This window comes from Nannobrachium achirus (genome assembly GCF_963921795.1).
Source record: "Nannobrachium achirus genome assembly, chromosome: 21".
NCBI lineage: Eukaryota > Metazoa > Chordata > Actinopteri > Myctophiformes > Myctophidae > Nannobrachium > Nannobrachium achirus.
Window position 1 is genome coordinate 34,378,903 of NC_137828.1, and position 22,444 is coordinate 34,401,346.

General features: G+C 41.4%; 1 protein-coding gene across 1 annotated transcript in view; it reads right to left on the reverse strand.

The window, feature by feature from the left end:
- Positions 1-456: 456 nt before the first annotated feature.
- sgk3 (serum/glucocorticoid regulated kinase family member 3) overlaps positions 457-22,444 on the reverse strand; it is a 25,918-nt gene continuing 3,930 nt past the window's right edge. The window contains exons 2-17 of the mRNA XM_080751853.1: positions 18,321-18,509; positions 17,616-17,702; positions 17,280-17,352; positions 17,055-17,130; positions 16,748-16,823; positions 15,083-15,132; positions 14,756-14,813; positions 14,118-14,201; positions 13,881-14,012; positions 5,413-5,525; positions 4,731-4,767; positions 3,825-3,911; positions 3,407-3,502; positions 1,928-2,083; positions 1,617-1,706; positions 457-1,288 (exon numbers count right to left, since the gene is read on the reverse strand). Of these exons, the coding sequence (XP_080607979.1) occupies positions 1,118-1,288; positions 1,617-1,706; positions 1,928-2,083; positions 3,407-3,502; positions 3,825-3,911; positions 4,731-4,767; positions 5,413-5,525; positions 13,881-14,012; positions 14,118-14,201; positions 14,756-14,813; positions 15,083-15,132; positions 16,748-16,823; positions 17,055-17,130; positions 17,280-17,352; positions 17,616-17,702; positions 18,321-18,398 (1,464 nt within the window). The 5' untranslated portion in view covers positions 18,399-18,509 and the 3' untranslated portion in view covers positions 457-1,117. The remainder of the gene's footprint in view (positions 1,289-1,616; positions 1,707-1,927; positions 2,084-3,406; positions 3,503-3,824; positions 3,912-4,730; positions 4,768-5,412; positions 5,526-13,880; positions 14,013-14,117; positions 14,202-14,755; positions 14,814-15,082; positions 15,133-16,747; positions 16,824-17,054; positions 17,131-17,279; positions 17,353-17,615; positions 17,703-18,320; positions 18,510-22,444) is intronic.

The window sequence follows — 22,444 nt, forward strand, 5'->3', positions numbered from 1 at the left end:
TTTGGCCACAGACCCCCATCTCACATTTTTTTAGTTCCAGGGACCCCCCAGAAGTAAAATTTGAGTTACAAATGTTAAAAAATACATAGATTTGCACACATTTTCATGACTTTTCAAAAATAGCAGATCTACAAGCTTGCAGCGATGCGCTGTGTATATCTACTATTTTTCAATAGCTATTAAGTATAAAATAATGAAGGCCCCGGCCTCCACCCTGGGCCCTAGTCCCCCCTTGTGACACCCCTGAGTACAGTATAGCCTAAGTGCTACTTAGTTACTAGCCACTGCCCGTTGCCATGGTGACCATTCCTGTAATCGCTATATATGTATCACACAAACAACTCAAAATGAATCCACAGACTGGATTTATATTATGTTTAATATTTCCAAGCAGTAGGCAGGCTACTCTTGATTGCCTGGCAATTATTGTACATTTCTATCATGATCAATAAATGAGTTACTTAAAGTGAGACGAATGGTAAACAAAGTAAGCAAAATTGCATTGATATAAGTATTTTGCTAAGACATAAGTTCACTGAAAAATATGAAATACATATTATGTACATTAATGATCAGAAAATGCATTGAAATGACCTGTCAACCATTATGCTATATACAGTGACCTCTCAAGTATTCCCAATTTCCAGCTGAAAGCTATTCACCCTATATGAATATCATAGCTCTTTACAGTAAATACAACAAGAACACTTTACAGTTCACCTCACTGCAAAATATGTGGTGACATTTAATGTCCTAAAAGTATTTTATATTGAGTGACAAAATGTGTTCATTTTACCAAGGGAATTTCATGAAGACCCCCGCTTACATACTGTACAACAAATGTTCATTTTAGGAACAACCAATTAATACAGTTGCATATGTTATTAAAGAAAGGTGGTCCATATTTCTTAAAAATACAATTTGTTATATAAATACAATTTGGTAAAAAATAAAGTTTTTTTTCATACACACATTCTTCCAAAATTCTTTCGTAAGTGCCGTGTTTTCTCAAATGCTCACTTTGGTCTCTCTGAATGGGTTAATCCATGGTATAAATGCTTCCCTTTAATCAAAACAAGACAAGTTAAGGCAAGTCAAGTGTGCTTCGGAGGAAGTTTCATAAGAAGGAATCGTCAGAAGGTGGTGCATAGGAAAAGCCCAGAAAGGCATCATCCGCCTCCATTACACTGGCGTTGACTATGGAATGTTCAGGAGACCAGCAGACGGAGTTGGGTACTGTCTCATCTGTGAACTCGGGGTCAAAGTTTGTGATGTCGTATGGAGCATTCTATGAAAGCACAAGGAAAAGGAAAGATTAACATGCATACGTACAATACATATTCAATACATATAGAGTCTGAACCCCTAGTTGCTCCCGGTGAGCAGGTTAGTAGTGCCTTGCATTGGTTTCCTCCGCCATCGATGTATGAATGTGTGTGTGAATGGGTGAATGTAATGCACAATCTCTGTAAACCGCCTTGGATAAAGGCGCTATATAAATGCACCATTTACCACACACACACACACACACATACACACACACACACACACGATTATAAGTAAATATCCAAACTAGACAAGATCATCTCGAGATGGGAGGGAAAGGAGATATTTACCACATTCGGTGTGAATGGAGGAGGGATTTTCTTCTGTTCCAAGTCATCCCAGTTGATGGAGGAAAAGAAATTGTGTGCTTTGATCTCATTCTGAAAATAATAATAATATAGCCCAATTAAACATGAGTTTTTATTTGTCAGTGAGCAGGCCAAACATACGTTTTGACAGACATTAAGTATTGACCGACAATCTATCCACTATCCACCAGAGGGAGCCGAATAGAAAACATGGGTAAAGCTTTGGGGAGGAGAAGAACCACAGACTCCATTCAACAAAGACAGTGGAAGTGCACTAAAGAAACATCACTTACAAAGTCATCTCTGGATCCGAGTCGGTGAGCACCATCTTTTTCCAGCAGTGCCTGGAGGAGAGACCAGGCTGTGCTGGACGCGCCAGGGCGCATGGTCAGCGGCTTGTGGAGTATGTTGTCGTACATCTCATGTGTATCCCTGCTGTAGAACGGAGGCTAGACAATGAAAGAGACACAAACTGTATATGTAGGGGAATAACTGGCAGATCAAAAAAGTGCTTTTTTAAAATGTTTATTTTGACATTTAAATTTCACTTTGAATTTTCTAGGATGTGTGGTCAAAAGGAACATTATAACAAGGCTTCAAGCTATAACAATTCATTTTCAACAAACATATTTAAAAAAACAAAAGATGATGCTACTTAGAAAAATGCTTTGTATATATTTATATTGATCAAATTGCATCGACTGATAGGAGTAACCATACAATAGTATACAACAATGGTATTGGCTATTGATCTAATATCTTTGTACAGTTCTTCTGTATATCACTCCGTGGCTAAGAGAACCCATTAGGCTGAAAAATATACGTCAAGGTGAAATCCACAACAAAATGTCCCTGTGGAATCGTCAACCTTAAAGGGACGAAACGCCAAGCTGCTGAAAGATTACATTGAAGAACATGTGGAAAAATAACTTATCAGAGACGTATAGTTTTAAATCTTCAAATAGGAGCAAAGGTGTGGTTTAATGAGATTTTATAATATTTCTATAAGCTATATGAGAAACAACAACAGAGGAGGACAGGCAGAGCTCCTCAAGGACACTGATGAAGCTTTATTGAAAACGTTGCATAGCAACCACCTTCTTAGAATACATTTTGAAGAATTGAAGAAAAAAGCTTAACAGATTGCTAGTCTGTTATACTCACTGCAAGTAATCACGCTCTTTAATACAGTATTTCAGGGGTCCTTAACAGGGGGTCCGGGACCCCTAGGGGGTCCTCAGAGTTACTACAGGGGGTCCTCCAAATCTTTGTGTGATATAAGCTTTTTTTTCTCCTTTTTGATATTAACCACTTGAACCCTAGCTTCCATATTCGGAGAACTTTAGCCAAAAATAGCAGATGCACTGCGCTGCGAGGCGGTGTGAGCTTGAAGATCGGCTATTTTTGGCAAAGAGGTTTGTGTAGAGGAGAAAAAGAGCAGACTAAGTACAGAGTGAAAGGTCAAGTTTATTAAGTATTGACGGTTCAAGTGGTTAAATATTGGAAAACACAAATTGACATGAATCCAAAATACACTGATTGTGCCATCAAACGATGAAACTATATGGTATCTATGGGTTGTGGGGGTCACTGCTTCATCTCTCTCTCAACTAAGGGGTCCCTGGCCTGAAAACATTGAAGACCCCTGCAGTATCTTTATGCTACTCTTGAACTGTTGATTTACGTCTTTGTGTAAGTGGGCGATTTCAAAGTCAAATTGTGTTGTACGTGATTTCCTAAGTTGGAAGTGACGGTACACGGGAAAAACTCACCAGGCCAAACAGCATTTCATAGAGCACTGAGCCCAGGCACCACCAGTCTACAGTGTTATCATAGGGCTGCTTCCGCAGAACCTCTGGAGCAAGATACTGGTATGATCGAGGAAAAAAGCACAATAACATAAGATTTCATTTCAGAAATCTGCTTTTGAATATAAGAAAAAAGAACAGCAATTATTCACCATTATCAATTAGTAGCTTCTAACAGCTTATTATCCTGAAGAACCTTACTCAACATGTGCATATTATGGTCACAAGAAAAGATAGATTAGAACTTGTCTGATTATTAACCGTGTTTTATTCCAAAGAATCAGTTAATAATTGAAACTTTGACACAGATGGTGAGGCTTGTGAGGAAAACATTGACAATAATGACAGACAATCATATCTACGTGACCGAATGCTCCGATACCTCAGGCGTCCCACAAAACGTTGAGGTCGTATCAGCCTGGGAGATGCCTTCCTTACATAATCCAAAGTCCGTCAAAACTATATGTCCCTATAACGAGAGGAGACAGGCACATTTTTAGACCAGCGACTGCCGTACAAGCTGTTCATTATCCTGGGCACTGAGGGATCTATTGTTGCCATGGAATGTTGGCCATGTTAGACCCCCCACCGCCGCCGCCAGCACCAGTCACTCACTGCCCCCTCACGTTCTCAATGAGGCTAAACAGGAAAAGCATGGGTAAGGCCTAATCCAATCACTATTCTACTCGGCTGAAACTGTAAATGACTGATACACTTGTTCATTAGAGATATATACAGTGGCAGAATAAGACATCTACACTATGCTATATACCAGTGGTTCCCAAACCTTTTAGCTCAAGACCCAAAGGACAAATTAGACGTTTGCCCGGGACCCAAACTAGTGAAAACAACGCTCACAACGCGTCGCTTCGCACAGCGCTGTGAGCTTGTAGATCGGCTATTTTCACTACTTCTTAAACCTTAAACATTTGTTTTCTAATTTATGGAATTTCTTAGGTTTGTCTTTTATTTATTAATGAAAATGTCTTTGCTTTTTGGGGATTTTTGGGAACAAGTGCTACATACAGTACAGTGTATATTAGGTAGACAGATAGAAAAAACATTTGCAGCCGTATTGTTTCAGCAAAAGTGCTAAGGATTGTATACATACAATTTGTAATGATTAAACATTGTATACATACAATCCTTAGCACTGGCCCAAAAAATAAACTTTCAAATGTGCAAACTGAATCCACAGCACATTTACCAGGTACTTTCATTATATTTTATATAATATTAATGTTGCATACGTTACATTATTGTTATTCATAACAACTGAAATACTCACTTCATAGTCAAGAAGGATATTTTCTGGCTTCAAGTCCCTGCAACAATATAAACACATAAAATACATATCTGTTTATTTATTTAAGAATTTTTAAGTACTGTGTTCTATTTGTCTGTCATTCAATGTTATATGAGATACTTAAATGGTTTCCTGTTGAAATAAGCTTAGTCTTTTCATGGATCTCCTTTTAGTAGACCTTGTACCAGTGAACTGTACCGTCATGAATCTGTACATTTTCCTATGCAAACTTCTAATAAAGCCTTCAATCAATCAATCAAAACAATGCATGGAACGAATCTTGCACCACAAGGATACGACTTAAGGTAATATGGGGACATAGGCAACTCTTGTGACAGATAATTGCATTCACATGTTAGTTAAACTACAATTACACATTTGTACACATGACTGCATGCACACATAACTTAATAAGGATTAGTGCTAAGGGCTAGTAAAAAAAAGAAAAGTTCCCTAACTTCTGTTTGTAGGACTATGGAGTAACTGTCAAGGGATCTTTGGGTTGGCCATTCATAACATTAATTACATTCATTTTGTGTGTGTGTGTGTGTGTGTGTGTGTGTGTGTGTGTGTGTGTGTGTGTGTGTGTGTGTGTGTGTGTGTGTGTGTGTGTGTGTGTGTAGAGACAAGCTGGGGAAAACGAAACACATGTACGCACACATACCTGTAAACAATGTTGAGAGAGTGTAGATATCCCAATGCACTAGCCATTTCTGCTATGTAGAATTTTGCTCTGGACTCCAGAAAGGTCCGTTCTTTTTGAAGATGGAAGAATAGCTAAAAGATAAGGTCAGACCAGATTTAGATCAAGACAGAGCAGACATATTTTTTTGACCAGCATATGATAAAGATGGACAAAATCAAGTGATTAGTCATAACACAACTGAGTGGGTCACACTGCATTGCCTGAGATTTCTGCATTGTCTGAGATATAACTCATTACAAATGATGAAACATCCACAGGGCCAGACACACACACGCACACACGCGCGCGCGCACACACACACACACACACACACACACACACACACACACACACACACACACACACACACACACACACACACACACACACACACACACACACACACACACACACACACACACATACACACACACACACACACACACACACACACACACACACACACACTCTCTCTCTCTCTCTTCTGGGCACCAACTGCATGCCTTGTTTCTGCCAGTGCTTCAATGGTATGTGCAAAAAGGCCAATAAATATTTTCATAGAGCAACACTGGCTTACACTGCACAAGTGGTCAGGAAGTATTTATTATAACGTGGAAAATTCTGCTCACAGATTCCAGTTGTGAGCTTGAGAAACAGCTATCACAAATGTATGGATAGCAAACCCATCAGTTTGCTTCACCGATTTCTGTCATATTACGGTTGTGTATATGTTAAAAAACATTTCTCGGAGGGTAATGGGTGTTTTGTTTTTAGCCACAAGGCACCATACTGTAGGCACTGAAACGTGCGTTAACAGCTTTACAAAGCAGAGGAGACTGGTTGGTCACGCTTGACCTGTCCGTCTGTGTGTGTGTGTGTGTGTGTGTGTGTGTGTGTGTGTGTGTGTGTGTGTAATGGAATACAAGTCCCTCACTATCTCAACTTGGAATATACAATGACCGAGGTCAGCTACCTTTGGTACCAAGAGTAGAAACCCAGACTTCATCAAAGAAATTGCGAACACAGATATCATTGTGCTACAAGAGACATGGCACAGAGGAGATGGCCCTACTGGTTGTCCAACGAACTACAGAGAGCTGGTGGTACCTTTCACAAAGCTGACAGGGGTCAAGCAAGGAAGAGACTCAGGAGGCATGCTTATATGGTTCAAAACAGAACTAACACACGCCATTAAGCAAATCAAAACGGGACCCTTTTTCATCTGGTTAGAAATCAACAAAAGCCTCACCTCAACTGAGAAAAATGTCTTCCTCTGCGCTACCTACATACCCCCAATAGAATCCCCCTATTTTAAGGAGGATATGTTCTCCACATTAGAGGAGGACATCAGCCATTTCCAGGCCAGCGGTCAAATTATAGTTTGCGGTGACCTCAATGCAAGAACAGGACAAGCACCTGACATCCTCAACCCACAGGGAGACAAACACCTACCAGGAAGCATAAACATTCCACCCCCACTATGCCCCCCTAGACATAACTATGACAAAGCAACAAACAAACATGGATCACAAATCCTACAGCTCTGTCGTTCGCTGGGTCTGTATATAATGAATGGTAGGTTCCGAGGTGACTCATACGGTAGATATACACACAGCTCCTCTAAAGGTAACAGTACAGTAGATTACTTCATCACTGACGTGAACATAGAGTCCCTCAGAGCGTTCACAGTCAATCAACTAACACCCCTGTCAGACCACAGCAAAATCACAGCCTATCTGAACAGATCACCCCTCAACAACAAAATGTCAAAACCAAACAAGCTACACAATATTAGACAACGTTACAAATGGAAGGAACAAAGTGCAGAATCTTTCCAGCAGGCGATTAAACAAAAACAAGTGCAATCACTATTAGACAAATTCCTAAAAATAACCTTCCTCGCCACACCTGAAAGTGTAAACGGGGCAGTAGAAAGCCTCAATAACATATTCGACCTTACAGCCTCATTAGCAAACCTAAAACCCTCTCAGAGGAAAACAAAGAACAAAGACAACACTGACAATTGGTATGATAACGACTGTAAAATCCTAAGGACTAGATTGAGACATTTATCAAATCAAAAACACAGAGAGCCAGACAACCAAAATACACGCCTACAATACTGTGAAACATTGAAACAGTATAAAAACACTGTAAGGAAGAAAAGAAACCAACATACTAGAAACCAGCTACAAGATATAGAGGACTCAATAACGACAAACAACTTCTGGGAAAATTGGAACAAACTAAACAGACAAAAACAGGATGAGCTACCCATCCAAAATGGATACATATGGGTAAACCACTTCTCAAAACTCTTTGGCCCAATAGAGGAAAATGAAGAACAAAGGCAAATACAAGATAAACTAAAAAACCTAGAGTCAATCATAAAAGACTACCAAAACCCACTAGACTCACCAATTACACTGAGCGAATTACAAGACAAAATAAAAAATACTCAAACCCAAGAAGGCATGCGGTACAGACGGTATCTTAAATGAAATGATAAAATACACAGACCCCAAATTCCAATTGGCTATATTAAAACTCCTTAATATTGTCCCTGGCTCGGGGACTTTCCACAACATTTGGAACCAAGGACTACTAACACCACTCCACAAAAGTGGAGACAAATCCGACCCAAATAACTACAGAGGTATTTGTGTAAACAGCAACGTCGGAAAACTCCTCTGCATGATAATTAATCAGAGAATCTTACATTTCCTCACAGAGAAGAATGTCCTGAGCAAATCACAGATTGGCTTCCTACCAAACTATCGTACAACAGACCACATCTTCACCCTCAACACTCTAATTGACAACCAAATAAACAAAAAGAAAATGTTTCTCCTGTTTTGTCGACTTCAAAAAAGCATTTGACTCAATTTGGCACGAGGGCCTACTGTACAAACTGCTAGAAAGTGGCATTGGGGGAAAAACCTATGACATCATAAAATCAATGTACACAAACAACACCTGTGCTGGTATCTCATATAACATTGAATGACAGATTGGGAAACAACATACAGACTTCTTTCATCAAAGCAGAGGAGTTAGACAGGGATGCAGCCTGAGTCCAACCCTCTTTAACATATCTTATATTTACAATTGAGTAAGAGCCGCATCCCACTTCCAAGCCCATTCACGCCCACTTTGCATTGACTTCAACTCAACTTCAACTCAACGGTAGGGAGAAGAACGTACTGGGTAGGGAGAAGAGCGTAAGGAATACCGCCCACAACCCTATGCCGTCCGCTCATTCGCTAGAGAGCAAGAGAGAGAGAGAGAGAGAGAGAGAGTCTCAGGTTACAAGAGGGAAGGGGGGGGGGGGGGGTCAGCTGCACAGGGGGGGAGAGAGAGAGAGAGTCTCAGGTTACAAGAGGGAAGGGGGGGGTCAGCTGCACAGGGGGAGAGAGAGAGGGGTCAGCTGCACAGGGGGCACACACACACACACACACACACACACACACACACACACACACACACACACACACACACACACACACACACACACACACACACACACACACACACACACACACACACACACACACACACACACACACACACACACACACACAAATTCGCTATGCGCGCGAGAGAGAAGGCAACAGGGGAGGGGGCAAGCGAGAGGGAGAGAGAGAGAGAAGGGGAGTGTATCGAATTACAACAGCAGACGTTTTTCCTACCTGTTTGCTGACAGATTATATTCCATTGGCCATTATAATATGGAACAAAATAATCCTTTAGGGGTCCATTTGGTTCCAGCCCAGCTGAATAAATCCCAGGTAAAAAACTAAAAAGATCCATATAAATCCTTCTCTGCCATTATAACTGTAATAGGCTGACAGTTTGAGAGAGCATCTATATATGATCACGTGGCACACGGAGTTCCTAACCGGAAGTGCGTCCGGCGGTCAAATATGTCCGACCGGAAACGTGCGCTGCGGCACAATAGTTCCGCCACAATAGTTCCGCCACAATAGTTCCGCCACAATAGTTCCCCCCCCCCAATTTTTTTTTTACTTTTTTTTTTTTTTTACTTTTTTTTTTTTTTTTAACTAGATGTCAGCGGCCCGAAGGGCCGCGACCCTCTAGTACATCAACGAATTGGCAAAAACACTAGAACAGTCAACAACACCAGGCATCCCTCTAGCAGACACAGAAGTCAAATGTCTACTATTTGCAGATGATCTGGTGTTACTGTCTCCAACCAAAGAAGGATTACAGCAGCAACTCAACCTCCTGCACAAATTCTCACATAAGTGGGCCCTGACAGCAAATCTAGCCAAGACAAAAATCATGGTATTCCAAAAAAGACAAAACCACCTAAACCAACAATTCTTTCTAAATACCACAGCACAGCAAAAACTATACATACCTGGGCTTAAACATCAGTAGCACAGGAAACTTCAACAAAGCTGCAAACGACCAGAGAGAAAAGGCGAGAAGGGCTTTCTATGCCATCAAAAGGAACGTTAAGCTAGATATCCCAATACAAATCTGGCTAAAGATACTAGACTCCGTTATAGAACCCATCTCCCTCTATGGCTGCGAGATCTGGGGTCCCCTTGCCAACCAAGAATTTGAAAAATGGGACAAACACCAAACTGAGACTCTGCAAATCTATACTCCACACCCAACGGAAAACAACAAACAATGCTTGCAGGGCAGAATTAGGACGATACCCACTCATTATAAAAGTAAAAAAGAGAGCACTTAAATTCTATAATCACCTAAAAGAAAGCAACCCAGACACGCTCCATAACATAGCCCTCAACCATAGTGAAAACCTACAGGGTTGCCCCCTCAGTCAGCTGGCCCAGGGACTCTGTGCACAAACATTAGCCCAAACGGAAAACACTCTGGACCTAACCAGATTATAAGAAAACAAAAAGAAAGCTACCTAACATACTGGAAAGAGACAACCCAAAGCCATAGCAAAATGGAATGCTATCTGGCACTAAAAAGAGAATATATGTTAGCAGAATATCTGAGCACAGTAAAAGACCCAAAACGTAGGAAAGCCTTGACTAGGTACAGACTCCGCGAACACAGCCTTGCAATAGAGAAAGGCCGGCACAGACAGACCCAGGGTGACCAGATGTCCCCCTTTGCGAGGGACAGTCCCACATTTCCATGACTTTTCAGGCGTCCCCCACATTGTGACTGGCAGGTGTTTGATATAGGTGCGCTGATTGTTGCTGAAGCTCTTAACGTGAGCTCACAGCAAGCTAGACTGGACCACACTGGACAACTGGATATGGCAGAGTATTCCATTGTAACTCTCATTGTCTCTTTTCCCTGCAAGATATGTTTTTAAGCCTGTTAATAAAATAACATGAGAAATATCCCCTATATGGGGGTAAATAACAAATTAACAGGCAGTATTAGGCCTATGGTCGAATATGACATCAAAGCATTTATTAGCAAACTAATAATTAATAATTTGCTATTAACCCCCCGCCCGCCCGCCCACCCGCCCGTCCCACATTGTCCCACACAAGTGGTACTTCTGTCCCTCAAATGAACAGTTTGGATCTGGTCACCCACAGACCCCACTCCCAAGGGAAGATAGGCTATGTACCCACTGCACACAAAATGTGGTAGAAACAGAGCTACACTTTCTAACCACCTGCCCATTATACCAAGACATTAGAGATGTATACTTCCCACAGATTACACACACCCAAAGTGAATTTGAAAACTTGACCAATGATGAAAAACTCCCATATCTACTGGGAGAAATACAATAATGCGCAAACACAGCAGCAAGATTTGTGAACTGTTGCGAACTTGCGACAAAAGGCTAGAAACACAACCACCCTGAGGACAACAAACCATGGATTGACATCTAGACCTACTGCACATACAGTATGAAACAGAGCTGATACCCACCTCCACCAGGAGGTATGGCCTAATGTTAATAGCATAGCAATACATGCAGTAACATTTCTACCTAGAGCATTTCTACCTATTACTAATAGTACCGCTTAAAGCTGCATTTAAAAAGTATTTATGTCATATTGTTTATGTCCCAAAAACGTTTTTCAAAAGGTTTGAGGCTAAATTACCACTCCTGAATAGAGAGCCTCTGATTTTTGAATGGCTCTCAGAGCATTTTCAGCTGCAGTACCACCTTTGGCCTGAACTGCGCCACCCCCCCAAAAATCCTTTTGAAAAAAAAAATGTTTTTGGAAAAAAAGTTTTTTTTGATTTTTTTTTTTTTTTGTGATGACGTCACAATCGGCAGATGACATCACAATCGGCAGCAAATCTGGACAGCCTGTTTTGAGAACCCGTGGGATACTTTTAACCTTCGCCTTCTCAAAACCAGAGAAAGACACGACGGTCAGAAATGGGACTTTGTGAGGATAAAAAAGGTTTTAAAATAGGAAAAGTGAATTTTCATGGTGTATCACCTTTAATGTTATTACCTGTTGTAAATAGTTTGTCTCTACTGTCTTCCTTCCGCTCCCTCATACAGATTCAGTGTCAACCTCTCCATCTTTTTCTCTGACTTAGCTGAATTAAGACTCTAAATCTCAGTAGTTCTCACACTTTCAAGATTTTTTAAAGAATGTTCAAAAATAGCAGATGTACAAGCTCTGAGCTGTGTATAATCTGCTATTTTTGAATAGCCAACACAAAAATGACACTAATCCTGGTTTTAATGGGACAAGACAGCTTGGACTGATTTGAATATACACAAATATTAGGCCTCTCAAAGAGTAATATGACATGTGAATACTAGTTACTCATCTGATTACTCATCTCTACCAGTGTTGATCAAGCTACTTGGAAAGTGTGGTGAGCTAAGCTAACAGTTAGTCTAAATAAACAGACAAGCCACCAAACCCCCTCAGTTCAATTGTTAATTAAACAATAAGATGTGCCCTTTGCACAAACCAGTTTGGCAAACAAATGTAATAAAAAGCTACACAATGTGTGTGTGTGTGTGTGTGTGTGTGTGTGTGTGTGTGTGTGTGTGTGTGTGTGTGTGTGTGTGTGTGCGCGCATGCGTGCGTGCGCGCCAGCGCGCGCGTGCGTGCGTGTGTGTGCGTGTGTGTGTGTGTGTGTGTGTATTAATTACATTTATGTGCGACCCAGAAAAAGTGGTTGTGTGACCACTGCTCCAAATAAGAGTTGATGACACAGAGAGAGTCGAGAGCTTGAGTGTGCGTGTGCGTGTGTGTGTGTGCATGTGCGGTGAGGATGAGGTGGCCAGGCTGGGCGATGATCTTTCTTTCTCAAAAGAGGTATTTGTTCACACAACACAAAATGTATTTTTTCCTAAACTACAGTCATTCACAAGCATGCATGTCTGTATTCCTCTGCAGCAGACAAGTAGCAGGAATCAGCCCAAGGATTGGTGCATCATGATGTCATCATACCAAACAGCTTCTGTCAGCTACACTTAAGTCTGTATATAGCAGTGGCGTCACTGATCCTTTTGGTTTTCAGCAGTTATCTCTGATGCACTTAGGAGAAATGCTTAGGAAAATGTAGCTTGTGTGGATGCCACAGCACTACTTGATCAATGGAAGTGTGTCACTATTGAAAAGCTATTTGATTCAGAAAACAGAGTAGCTATCACCACACTACTGAGACATTAGCTCCAACATAGAACTCTTCACAGGTCCAAAATGACATACCCGAACCCTGATTGAATGACCCATAAGATTTGCTCCAAGAGCCAATTGGGTCAGAGATTTTTTCAAATGACGGACCCAAACCCTAATGGACCCCTGAAATGAAGTGGAATGGATTTGATAATGAAGCACTGACAGCGCTCTGAAAGGTGCGCAGAGTGGATAGAAGAGGATGCACAGTTTTTGTTACTGTAAAAATAGTAAAAACATGTTAAAGTGGGGGGAGGGACTCATTTAAAAGGTGGACAGGACTTGTCCCAACCTCATATAATGGCTCTGATGCCCATAGACACTAGCCTGGCATTGCCAGACTGATCACGTGGCATTCACTCACAAGTTCCTCACTGTGGAGGAACTTGTGAGTGAATCCCACGTGACCAGTCTGGCAATGCCAGGCTACATGGAAAACGCCCACAAGCGGAAATGCAGGCATGCAAACGCACCGTTGATCTGAGAAGAGCTAAAACATGACTTAACTATTCCAAGGTGTGAGAAGTGAGGAAACCGCGGTACTGTAAGGAAAGGTATCCTAGTTTCAGTGGTCAACCAGGATCACAGTAGAACATAAAAGAAATGTCTAACAGTCAAAATATATAGTATATTATACAGTAGTTTAATGCATCAAACAATCTGGTTACAATTGTGTCTGTCACTACTATAGTACTTTTAGTGCCTTGTTACTTCAATATCATGCATCTCTATGGAAGCAGTGTGTATTATTGCTATTCTGGTTTCTCCTGGCCCAGTGACTCATTACTTCATGAGTGTGTCATTCATAAAAGTGAAAGTACTCACTTCTCCACCATTGATGAAATCCAAGACAAAGTACAACTTGTCTGCAGTCTGAAAGGAATAATGCAGCCCAACCAAGAAGGGGTGTTTCACATTCTTCAGCAGCACGTTGCGCTCTGCCATGATGTGTTTTTGCTAATTTAAGAAGAAGAAAAAAAGTTATTTACTAAGCGTCAACAAAAACACGTGAGCCTAACTTTTACATGGCTAGGTTCAGGGTGATAGACTACGTGAAATTACCTCTCTTCTGTTGAGAATGACCCTTTTTTGTAGGACTTTGACGGCATAATACTTTGCATCGTGTTTCCGCTTTGCAAGGAAAACCTTCAGCGCAGGGGAGAGAAAGCCTATTGAGCACTGCATCAACTACACAGACAATAGTTACCTAAATGTAATAAAACAGTGTGGCTAAATATTTAAGAGACTCTCACTTCCTCGCCTGGAGGTCATTACATGCAGAAGTAAAACTGTTAGCCAACAGGCAGAAAACAGAATGAAACTAAAAAAAAAATCACCTGCGGTGGTTCAAGCAGTCGCGTGACCTACATACATTCAATTAAGTTTCTGTCCACATTATTAAACTCAAAATACGATTCTTTAACAGCTACAAAACAGCCTAATATTTAAATTAGATTTAACACTATTCATCCCTCCAGATTGAAAGTGATATATGAAGTTCTTGTTTTTCCTACGTAGGACCACAATGGAAACATGCCCTTGGGGCTTTTTGTGTAATCCTTTTAACATCATTGTATAATCGTACCACTGTACTATTTACAAACTGCTAATAAAGTATTCAATCAATCAATTCCTTATGACTAATTCATATTTACTCAAAAGTATATGATTGCAAGTGACTTCATTTTGTGATCACATACCTTTCCAAAACTCCCTTTTCCAATGACCTTTAGAAAGTCAAAGTCTGTAGGCTTGGCACTGGAATAAAATCAAAATAATAATTATTGTTGTTGTAGTATTAAAACAAATAAATTCATGTCAGGGAATTTAAGTAGTGGAACCAAGTATTTTCAATCTGATGGGGTTGCTGGGGGGAATATAATTAATAGTGTAGTTTAAAACATGATTGTATACCATTAAACTGAACATATAAAGAACAAAAGAGTTGGGCAGTGATGAGGTTAAACAATAAGAATTGCTGGCATTGTTAGTGACTTTTCTTCAAAGCACATTTGCATGGAACATACTGTGGATTTCCAGACGGTCCCAGGTTAATGTTTCTGGAGGTAGAGTTATTCTGTTAAACAGAAGAGAAAACATTATCTAGATCAGTGGCTATGGTGTGACTGGAGGCCAGTGAACACTCATCCATTGTCAAGGCTATACCGTACATTCAAAGCCTAGTTCAGACCACAAAGATTCGTGACAAAATGGTTTTAGAATGTTGCAGTGAAACATCCTAGCGGTCTAAATCAATGGTTCTCAACTTTTTCAGACAGTGACCTCCAAAATAATAATAATAATAATAATATTCTAACTGGGGACCCCCCACCCTGACGAGCACTAAGAGTTGAGGCATTACATTTTGTATAACACGGTTCTATTGTGAAAATAGCAGATCTACATTTTAGAGGTATTAAAACGTCTTTAAATTGTTATTAGAAATGTGCAGATACCCTCTATACATGTAAACTTTATGTTGGTTTGTTTACTGTTGAGTGAGAAAACAATGTTGTACATTAAGTTAATCATCAAATAATTTGGGGACCCCCCTGGGGGTCCCGACCCACAGGTTGAGAACCACTGGTCTAAATCACCTGGCTGATGCTGGCTGATAATGATGCATGTATCCGTCTTTTGTTTTTTAAAAGTGATTTTCACACCTTACAGAGATGGGGCCATTTGCTGTTTATATTCCATATCCCGGAGGGACTGTGACAATGCAGTTGCTATGGAAATGGTTCAACGGTCTCAACTCATCACCTTGGTATGGACTGTCAGGTTTTAGAATGTTGCAACTACAGTTTGGATTCTGTTGCAACAACCCTCTGGTTGTGAATCTTTGGTCTGAAGTTGAACAAGACTTAAATGTCTAGACCACTTTGGTGAGGTTTGGGTTGTGTAGTTACCTTGCCATGATGTACATGTAGCTCCAAAGGTTTGCAAAAAATGAAAATTTACTATAAATGTATCATTCAAAATATGCTCCTCATTGACTTACTGTACATTATTTGTACGGTGATGAGGCTCAGGAGGTGCTCTTTTAGCCCATAAACTATAGAACATCACCAAACCAATGTTTTTTTGAGCGGTGGTCACAACGCTCCTATACGTGGCGGTGTGTGTGGGTCTGTCTGTATGTAGCCTCTGGTGTAGCCTGAGTACCCTGGGTGACCAGAGAGGTGCTGTTGAGTCTAGCCTGCCCTGAGCATCAACTGCAATACACACACACACACACACACACACACACACACACACACACACACACACACACACACACACACACACACACACACACACACAGGCACCCCCCCCCTCCCCACGACCACCGCTCACTTCACACGGGTGTGATTTTTATATATATATATATATATAAATGACAATCTTCCTGTTAATATTACTATTTGAAAATCCAGATCTGCAGATACAGTCCTAATAAAAATAGCAAAATCAACAGGAAGTTATCATTTTTATACAAAAAAGAAATAGTACTGTTTTTTGTTCAGTGACCAATACCCACTAGACAAACTTATGTTTAGACTGTTACATGTCGCCACTAGGTATCAGACTTCAGCATCATTTATGATACATTCATTTAGCCTGCAAGTCCACAATCTGATAAGAACATTCACAAGACTTCCCTCTTTACCTAACCAAAGATTTGTGCAAAGTCTGCATGGTGAGTCACTTACTTTGTCATCCTCATCCTCAGAACCATCTGAAAAGTTTTGTGATTTGTCCATCTGTAGGAAGGCCCTCACATCTGGGCTGCAGAGTTAAAGAAGTACAGAGAGGTCACAATTACATGTTGGGACATTAGCACATGGCAGTGCTCCATTGATTAAACCAAGTTTTTCTTTGTGTCAAGATGAAATATGGATGATCCAATTTGATCTAATAAGACTTAGGCCATTGCAGCTGTTTTATCGCAATGACTCTGTTGTAGATTTGATGGAGTCAGTAATTTAACGAAGTAGCAGTGAGGACAATTATACTTACTGGTTGCTAAGCTGGGGATGCGAGACAAGCCGCTGGATAAACTCATGTAACCCTGTTCGTCTTTGCTTGATGAACTCTGTGGGCCAATCGAGAAGAATTGCTTTAATAGAGTTTGGCATGGTCTCATATCTTATATAACCTAACCTACAATATCATATTGATCAAATTTGTTTGCTAAATGAGTACATCTGATTTAGAAAGAGAGCACAGTGTGAGTACACTTACCTGGGTCAAAATTGTCCCCAAATATTCTCTTGGCTGGGATTTTCAAGTTCATAGAAGGAAACTGCTTCCTTAACTGTATTCAAATGATATAATAATAATAATGCAGAGGATATGGGGAAATGATCAAAACATAAAGTCATCAGATTAAAATCAATAATATTTCTTAATGACACTGACAAACACTTATATGTACATAAAATAAGAAAAAAATGCTTTGTCTACCCATGGATTTTCATAATCTAATGATTATTAATCAACATGGAAATTGTGATCATAGGTTCAGTTGGTTTGTGGGCTTAATCTCTCAGCACTAAAGGACAGCAAAGCACAACTCACTGTGTTGTAGAGTTTATCAAACTCTGCATAACGCCTGAAGACAAACCACTCACGACCACGTCCGACACACACCATTACTTTGTAAACCTGAAAAAAGAGAGCACAGCTCACGTTAGCATAAACTAGCGACAGCAGTATCTATTGTTATGGTGACTCAACTAACAAACACCATTTGTAAATGCTTGGAGTGAAACTGACAAAGCTATGATTAAACACTGTTATACAACAGGTAGTCGGGCTCTCAATGGAAAACAGGCGCTCCAACCGTGCATATAACGAGCACAGATGCACTGTCTCATCAAGTAAAGAAATCAGCTGCGTTGGTCACGAAAGACAGCAAGCGCGCCTCTCTCCCCACACTATGCTAGGCGGCTAGGCTAGAGGTTTTCATGTGACATAGTAGCTAAATGTGGCATTAAAAAATTACAAATTCCTATCGAATATCTTAATTACAATGAAATAAAGTTGACGTGTTTTTTTTAAGGGCAACAGTTGTATAATCGCAATATTACACTCGAGGGTCTGCATGTAACACGGTTATCCTGCACTCCAGCCCTACCTACGGAACTCGCCTGTCGGCTCGTTCCTGCAGTCGTGCAGGATAACCGTGTTATATGCACACCCTTTCGTGTAATATTGCTTAAGTAGCTGGGAGACCAGCTAAATCTTTTGACTTGTCGCAACTGAGCAGAATTCTGAGCTCACCGTGTAACGCTTCTTCTTATCTCTCTGCTCATTGTAGCAAGGAATGCTGACATTGGGGCAGTTGGACACCTCCTCCATTATGGTGGCTTTCAGTAATTCAAAGTATTGAGAGGTTGTAGAGGGTCCAGTTCTTTAGCAGCCTTCCAGGATAAACCTCATCCGCACAACTGGACCATCATCATGCAGGCTCTGCCAAAAAGGAAAAATAAGATATGGTTAATAAGGATCCCAACAAAGAGAACGAGTTGTTTCTTACATGTGAAATTGAAACGGCGACAGTCTGCCCAGTGCCCACTAAGCAACATTTCAAGCTTCCACATCCTGACCATGAGTCAACGTCAACACACATGCATGTCATGTGCACACACAAGCAAGGCACACAGAGAGGTTTGAGCTTCCCTGTGCTTTCTGGACAGGTTTCTAATGGGCGAGGGCTTTGGAGTGACTGTAAGGGCCGATTTATACTCCACTTTTAGAGCTGAATTTATTGCGGTTCGGGTCACAAAATCTCGGTGGTACTGAACAGCCGAATTAATCACGGTACGCGCCACCCCACCCGAACCTCTGAATGACTTCATTGCGACCATTAAGTTGCAAGTTTAAGTTAAAGCTCCACTGGCTGTCTGTCTGTCAGTCTGTCCGTCACGTCATGTCACACTTTTGGCACTACTCTACTCTTATCTCTGGCACCGTTTGCACACACACTCCTTGGATGGCAAATCACAACCTGATTTCTCACATGGCCCTCTTCAAGCACCACCATCTGGCTGATTTTTGCTAAACAAATTTTTGGACACTGCTCCTACAGATATTGCCCTAAAATCACACAAAGCGGTACACAGTATCTCTAAAGTCATGTCATGTCATCAACATGGATCTGTCCCATTTCCCATATTCCCTCCTGATTGGCTACGATTGCCTTCTAAAGTTTGTGTATGCGACCTGACGGTCACTTATCTCCCGATTAGGGAGTCTTACTGGTATTGTAGTTTAGACAGAGCCAAACCGAAATAAATTCGTCTCTAAAAGTGGAGTATGAATCGGCCCTAACGGTGTTAACACTACATTAGCAATCACACCAGAAACAGTTGAATTTATGGATATGATTCCAACAATTATGCAAAAGTAATTGTGGCTATCTAAAATAATTGAGATTAGGCAATTATGTAATAATTGTGATAGGCCGTTTCAGAGATTAGACACGCAGACAGACAGACAGACAGACAGACACAGAACCTCCGATTTCAGGAAGGCCTTCGACTCTGTCCACAGAGGAATGATGATGAAGATACTCAAGGCCTACGATGTTCCTCCAAACCTGCTCCGAGCCATTGGGACCATGTACACGGGAACGAGAGCCCAGGTGACAACGCCGGACGGTAGCAGCGAAGAGTTCAACATCCAAACCGGAGTGCTGCAGGGAGACACCCTAGCCCCCTTCCTTTTTATAATTGTGTTGGACTATGCTCTGAGACAAGCTATGAGAGGAAAGGAGCAGGAGCTCGGCTTCACCATTACACCCAGAAGGTCTAAGAGACACCCTGCCCAAACCCTCACAGACCTGGACTACGCCGATGACATCTGCCTGCTATCTGACCACGTAAGGCATGCACAAGAGCTCTTGACCAGAGTGGAGTTGGAGTGTGCTAAAGTTGGCCTCAGGCTAAATGCAAAGAAGACCGAGGTCATAGCCTACAACATCCCCCAAGAACATCTGCCCCTAACAACAACAGAAGGTACTGCACTAAAGGAGGTCACTGACTTCAAGTACCTGGGCGCATGGGTCGGCTCCACAGAAAAGGACCTTAAAGTGAGGAAAGCACTCTCCTGGAGAGCTCTTAACGGCATGACCAGTGTGTGGAAATCCAACCTCCCCAGACACATCAAGATCAGTTTCTTCTCTGCAACCGTGGAGTCCGTTCTGCTATATGGCTGTGAATGCTGGACACTAACGCAAGCCCTACAGAAGTCCCTGGACGGGTGCTACACCAGAATGTTAAGGGTGGTGCTGAACATCAACCAGGACGAGCACATTACCAACAAGCGTCTGTACGGGGAACTGCCAAGTGTATCAGAGAAGATAACAGTCAGGAGGATGAGACTAGCTGGACACTGCCATCGACACCAAGAACTCCCAGTCAAAAGGCTTGTACTGTGGGAACCAGCACACGGGCACCGATCAAGGGGACGTCCCACACCTACCTACGTGGACGTACTAAAGAAAGAGCTGTCCAGATGTATGGAGAACCGAGATGACTGGAAACGACGATGGAGGGCTCGTCTGAGGACGACGTAGAGAGAGAGAGCAATTACATCTTATCCTCTGTTGTTTTATCAATGGTGTCACTCTATTGTGGCACCATTTGTGTGTGCGCACACACACACACACACACACACACACACACACACACACACACACACACACACACACACACACACACACACACACACACACACACACACACACACACACACACACACACACACACACACACACACACACACACACACAGTGAGCATGTAGCTCTGCTATTTTTGCCAAAGAGATTTAGTATAATGCAACTCAGGTCTGTTAAAGAGGGTCTAGTAGTGGTTAAACTGAAGTGATATTGATCAACGATACAAAGAGTGCACATTCTATGGGTTGCAGTTCTATACCTCAATTTATACTTCTGTAGTATACTTCTATAGTAATTTGCCAAAAAAAAAGAGCAGATCTACAAGCTATTACAACTTTCGTAACACATGCTTCCTGGTCTCTCGTTTTAATAATCTGCTTTTGCATCGCAGCGCAGTACCAAGGAGTAAGCAGTAAGCACTCAATGGATAGACAGATACACATGGAGTTGGACTAAATAATTCAACATAGGTCTATGGAACTGGCATTGGACAACAGACACGCTGCAAACTAATAAGCTTATTTGTAAAGTTTGCAACAAAAATGTTACAACGTCACTCCATGTTAGTAGGTCTACTGTTTAAACACTTCCCGCAGGTGAAACAGCGAGCACTTCCCCTCCTCACAGCAGAAGCAAACAGCCTAACAGTATTTGAGAAAGCAAGTCGCTGGAAAGAGGCCAGATGTGTTTGTATGGTAACTAAAACTGTTGACAATTAGGGTTTCATCGGCCTGCTCAAAATACTTAATCAGCAGCAGTAGTCATAAAGTTACAATAGCCTACTCAGTAATCACATGGTGTGTGTGTGTGTGTGTGTGTGTGTGTGTGTGTGTGTGCACGCACTGGTGTACTGCCGATTATTTCACTCTGCAGACCCACACCAAGCACACGGACGCACACGCTCCACGACTGAAATAACCTCCTAAATATGTAAGCCCATTAGTCCATTCATTCATAACCCACAATATAGACTATGCAGACTATGTCAACCATGTGCATTGTGCAGTCGCCCACACGGCCAGTGGCCACGGCCAGCAGCGTGCGTGACTGGCTGTGTCTGTCTCAGTATATTTAGAAGAGCACCCCACATGCCTTTCTTATTACTAAGGTGGATTTGAGGAGAGCCCATTCACTCACTTCACCTATATTCATGGGTCCAGTATTGTACAGGCTATAATTGATTTGAAAGGCAATTAAATGTCACTGTCATCATCCTTTGTCCCAGACAGTCCAGCCTTCCTGAAAGTCAGCCCCTGAGTCTGACAACATTGACCATCTCACAGATTGCTACAAACCCTGTATATCCACTAATGATGTACCATGCATGATAAAATCATGGATACTTTACAGTATTCCCCACATTTTCCTTATTATACTTAATTGTTTTTACACTTTCAAAAGAAATGCCTATTTAACATTTAGCTGCCCATAATGTTTATCTGTCCACTGGACCTGTATCCGTCTGGGAGTAAAGGGGGGATTACAGCTTTTCTTCTAGTTAAACGAACACATTACTAGCATAACGTTACCTGAAAGAGTAATACTCGCAGCTCATTACAATTGTATGAACTATTTGCGTGCCTTAAACCCAGTAGTTCTGAACTCAACAGAAAAGTGAACTCTATCTGTACATGTAATGTATAGATACACTAATGTAAGCAATGTGATCCAGACAACCTCACAAAGAGGCAGATTTGTCGTTTTCCTTTGTTATGTCATGCGTTT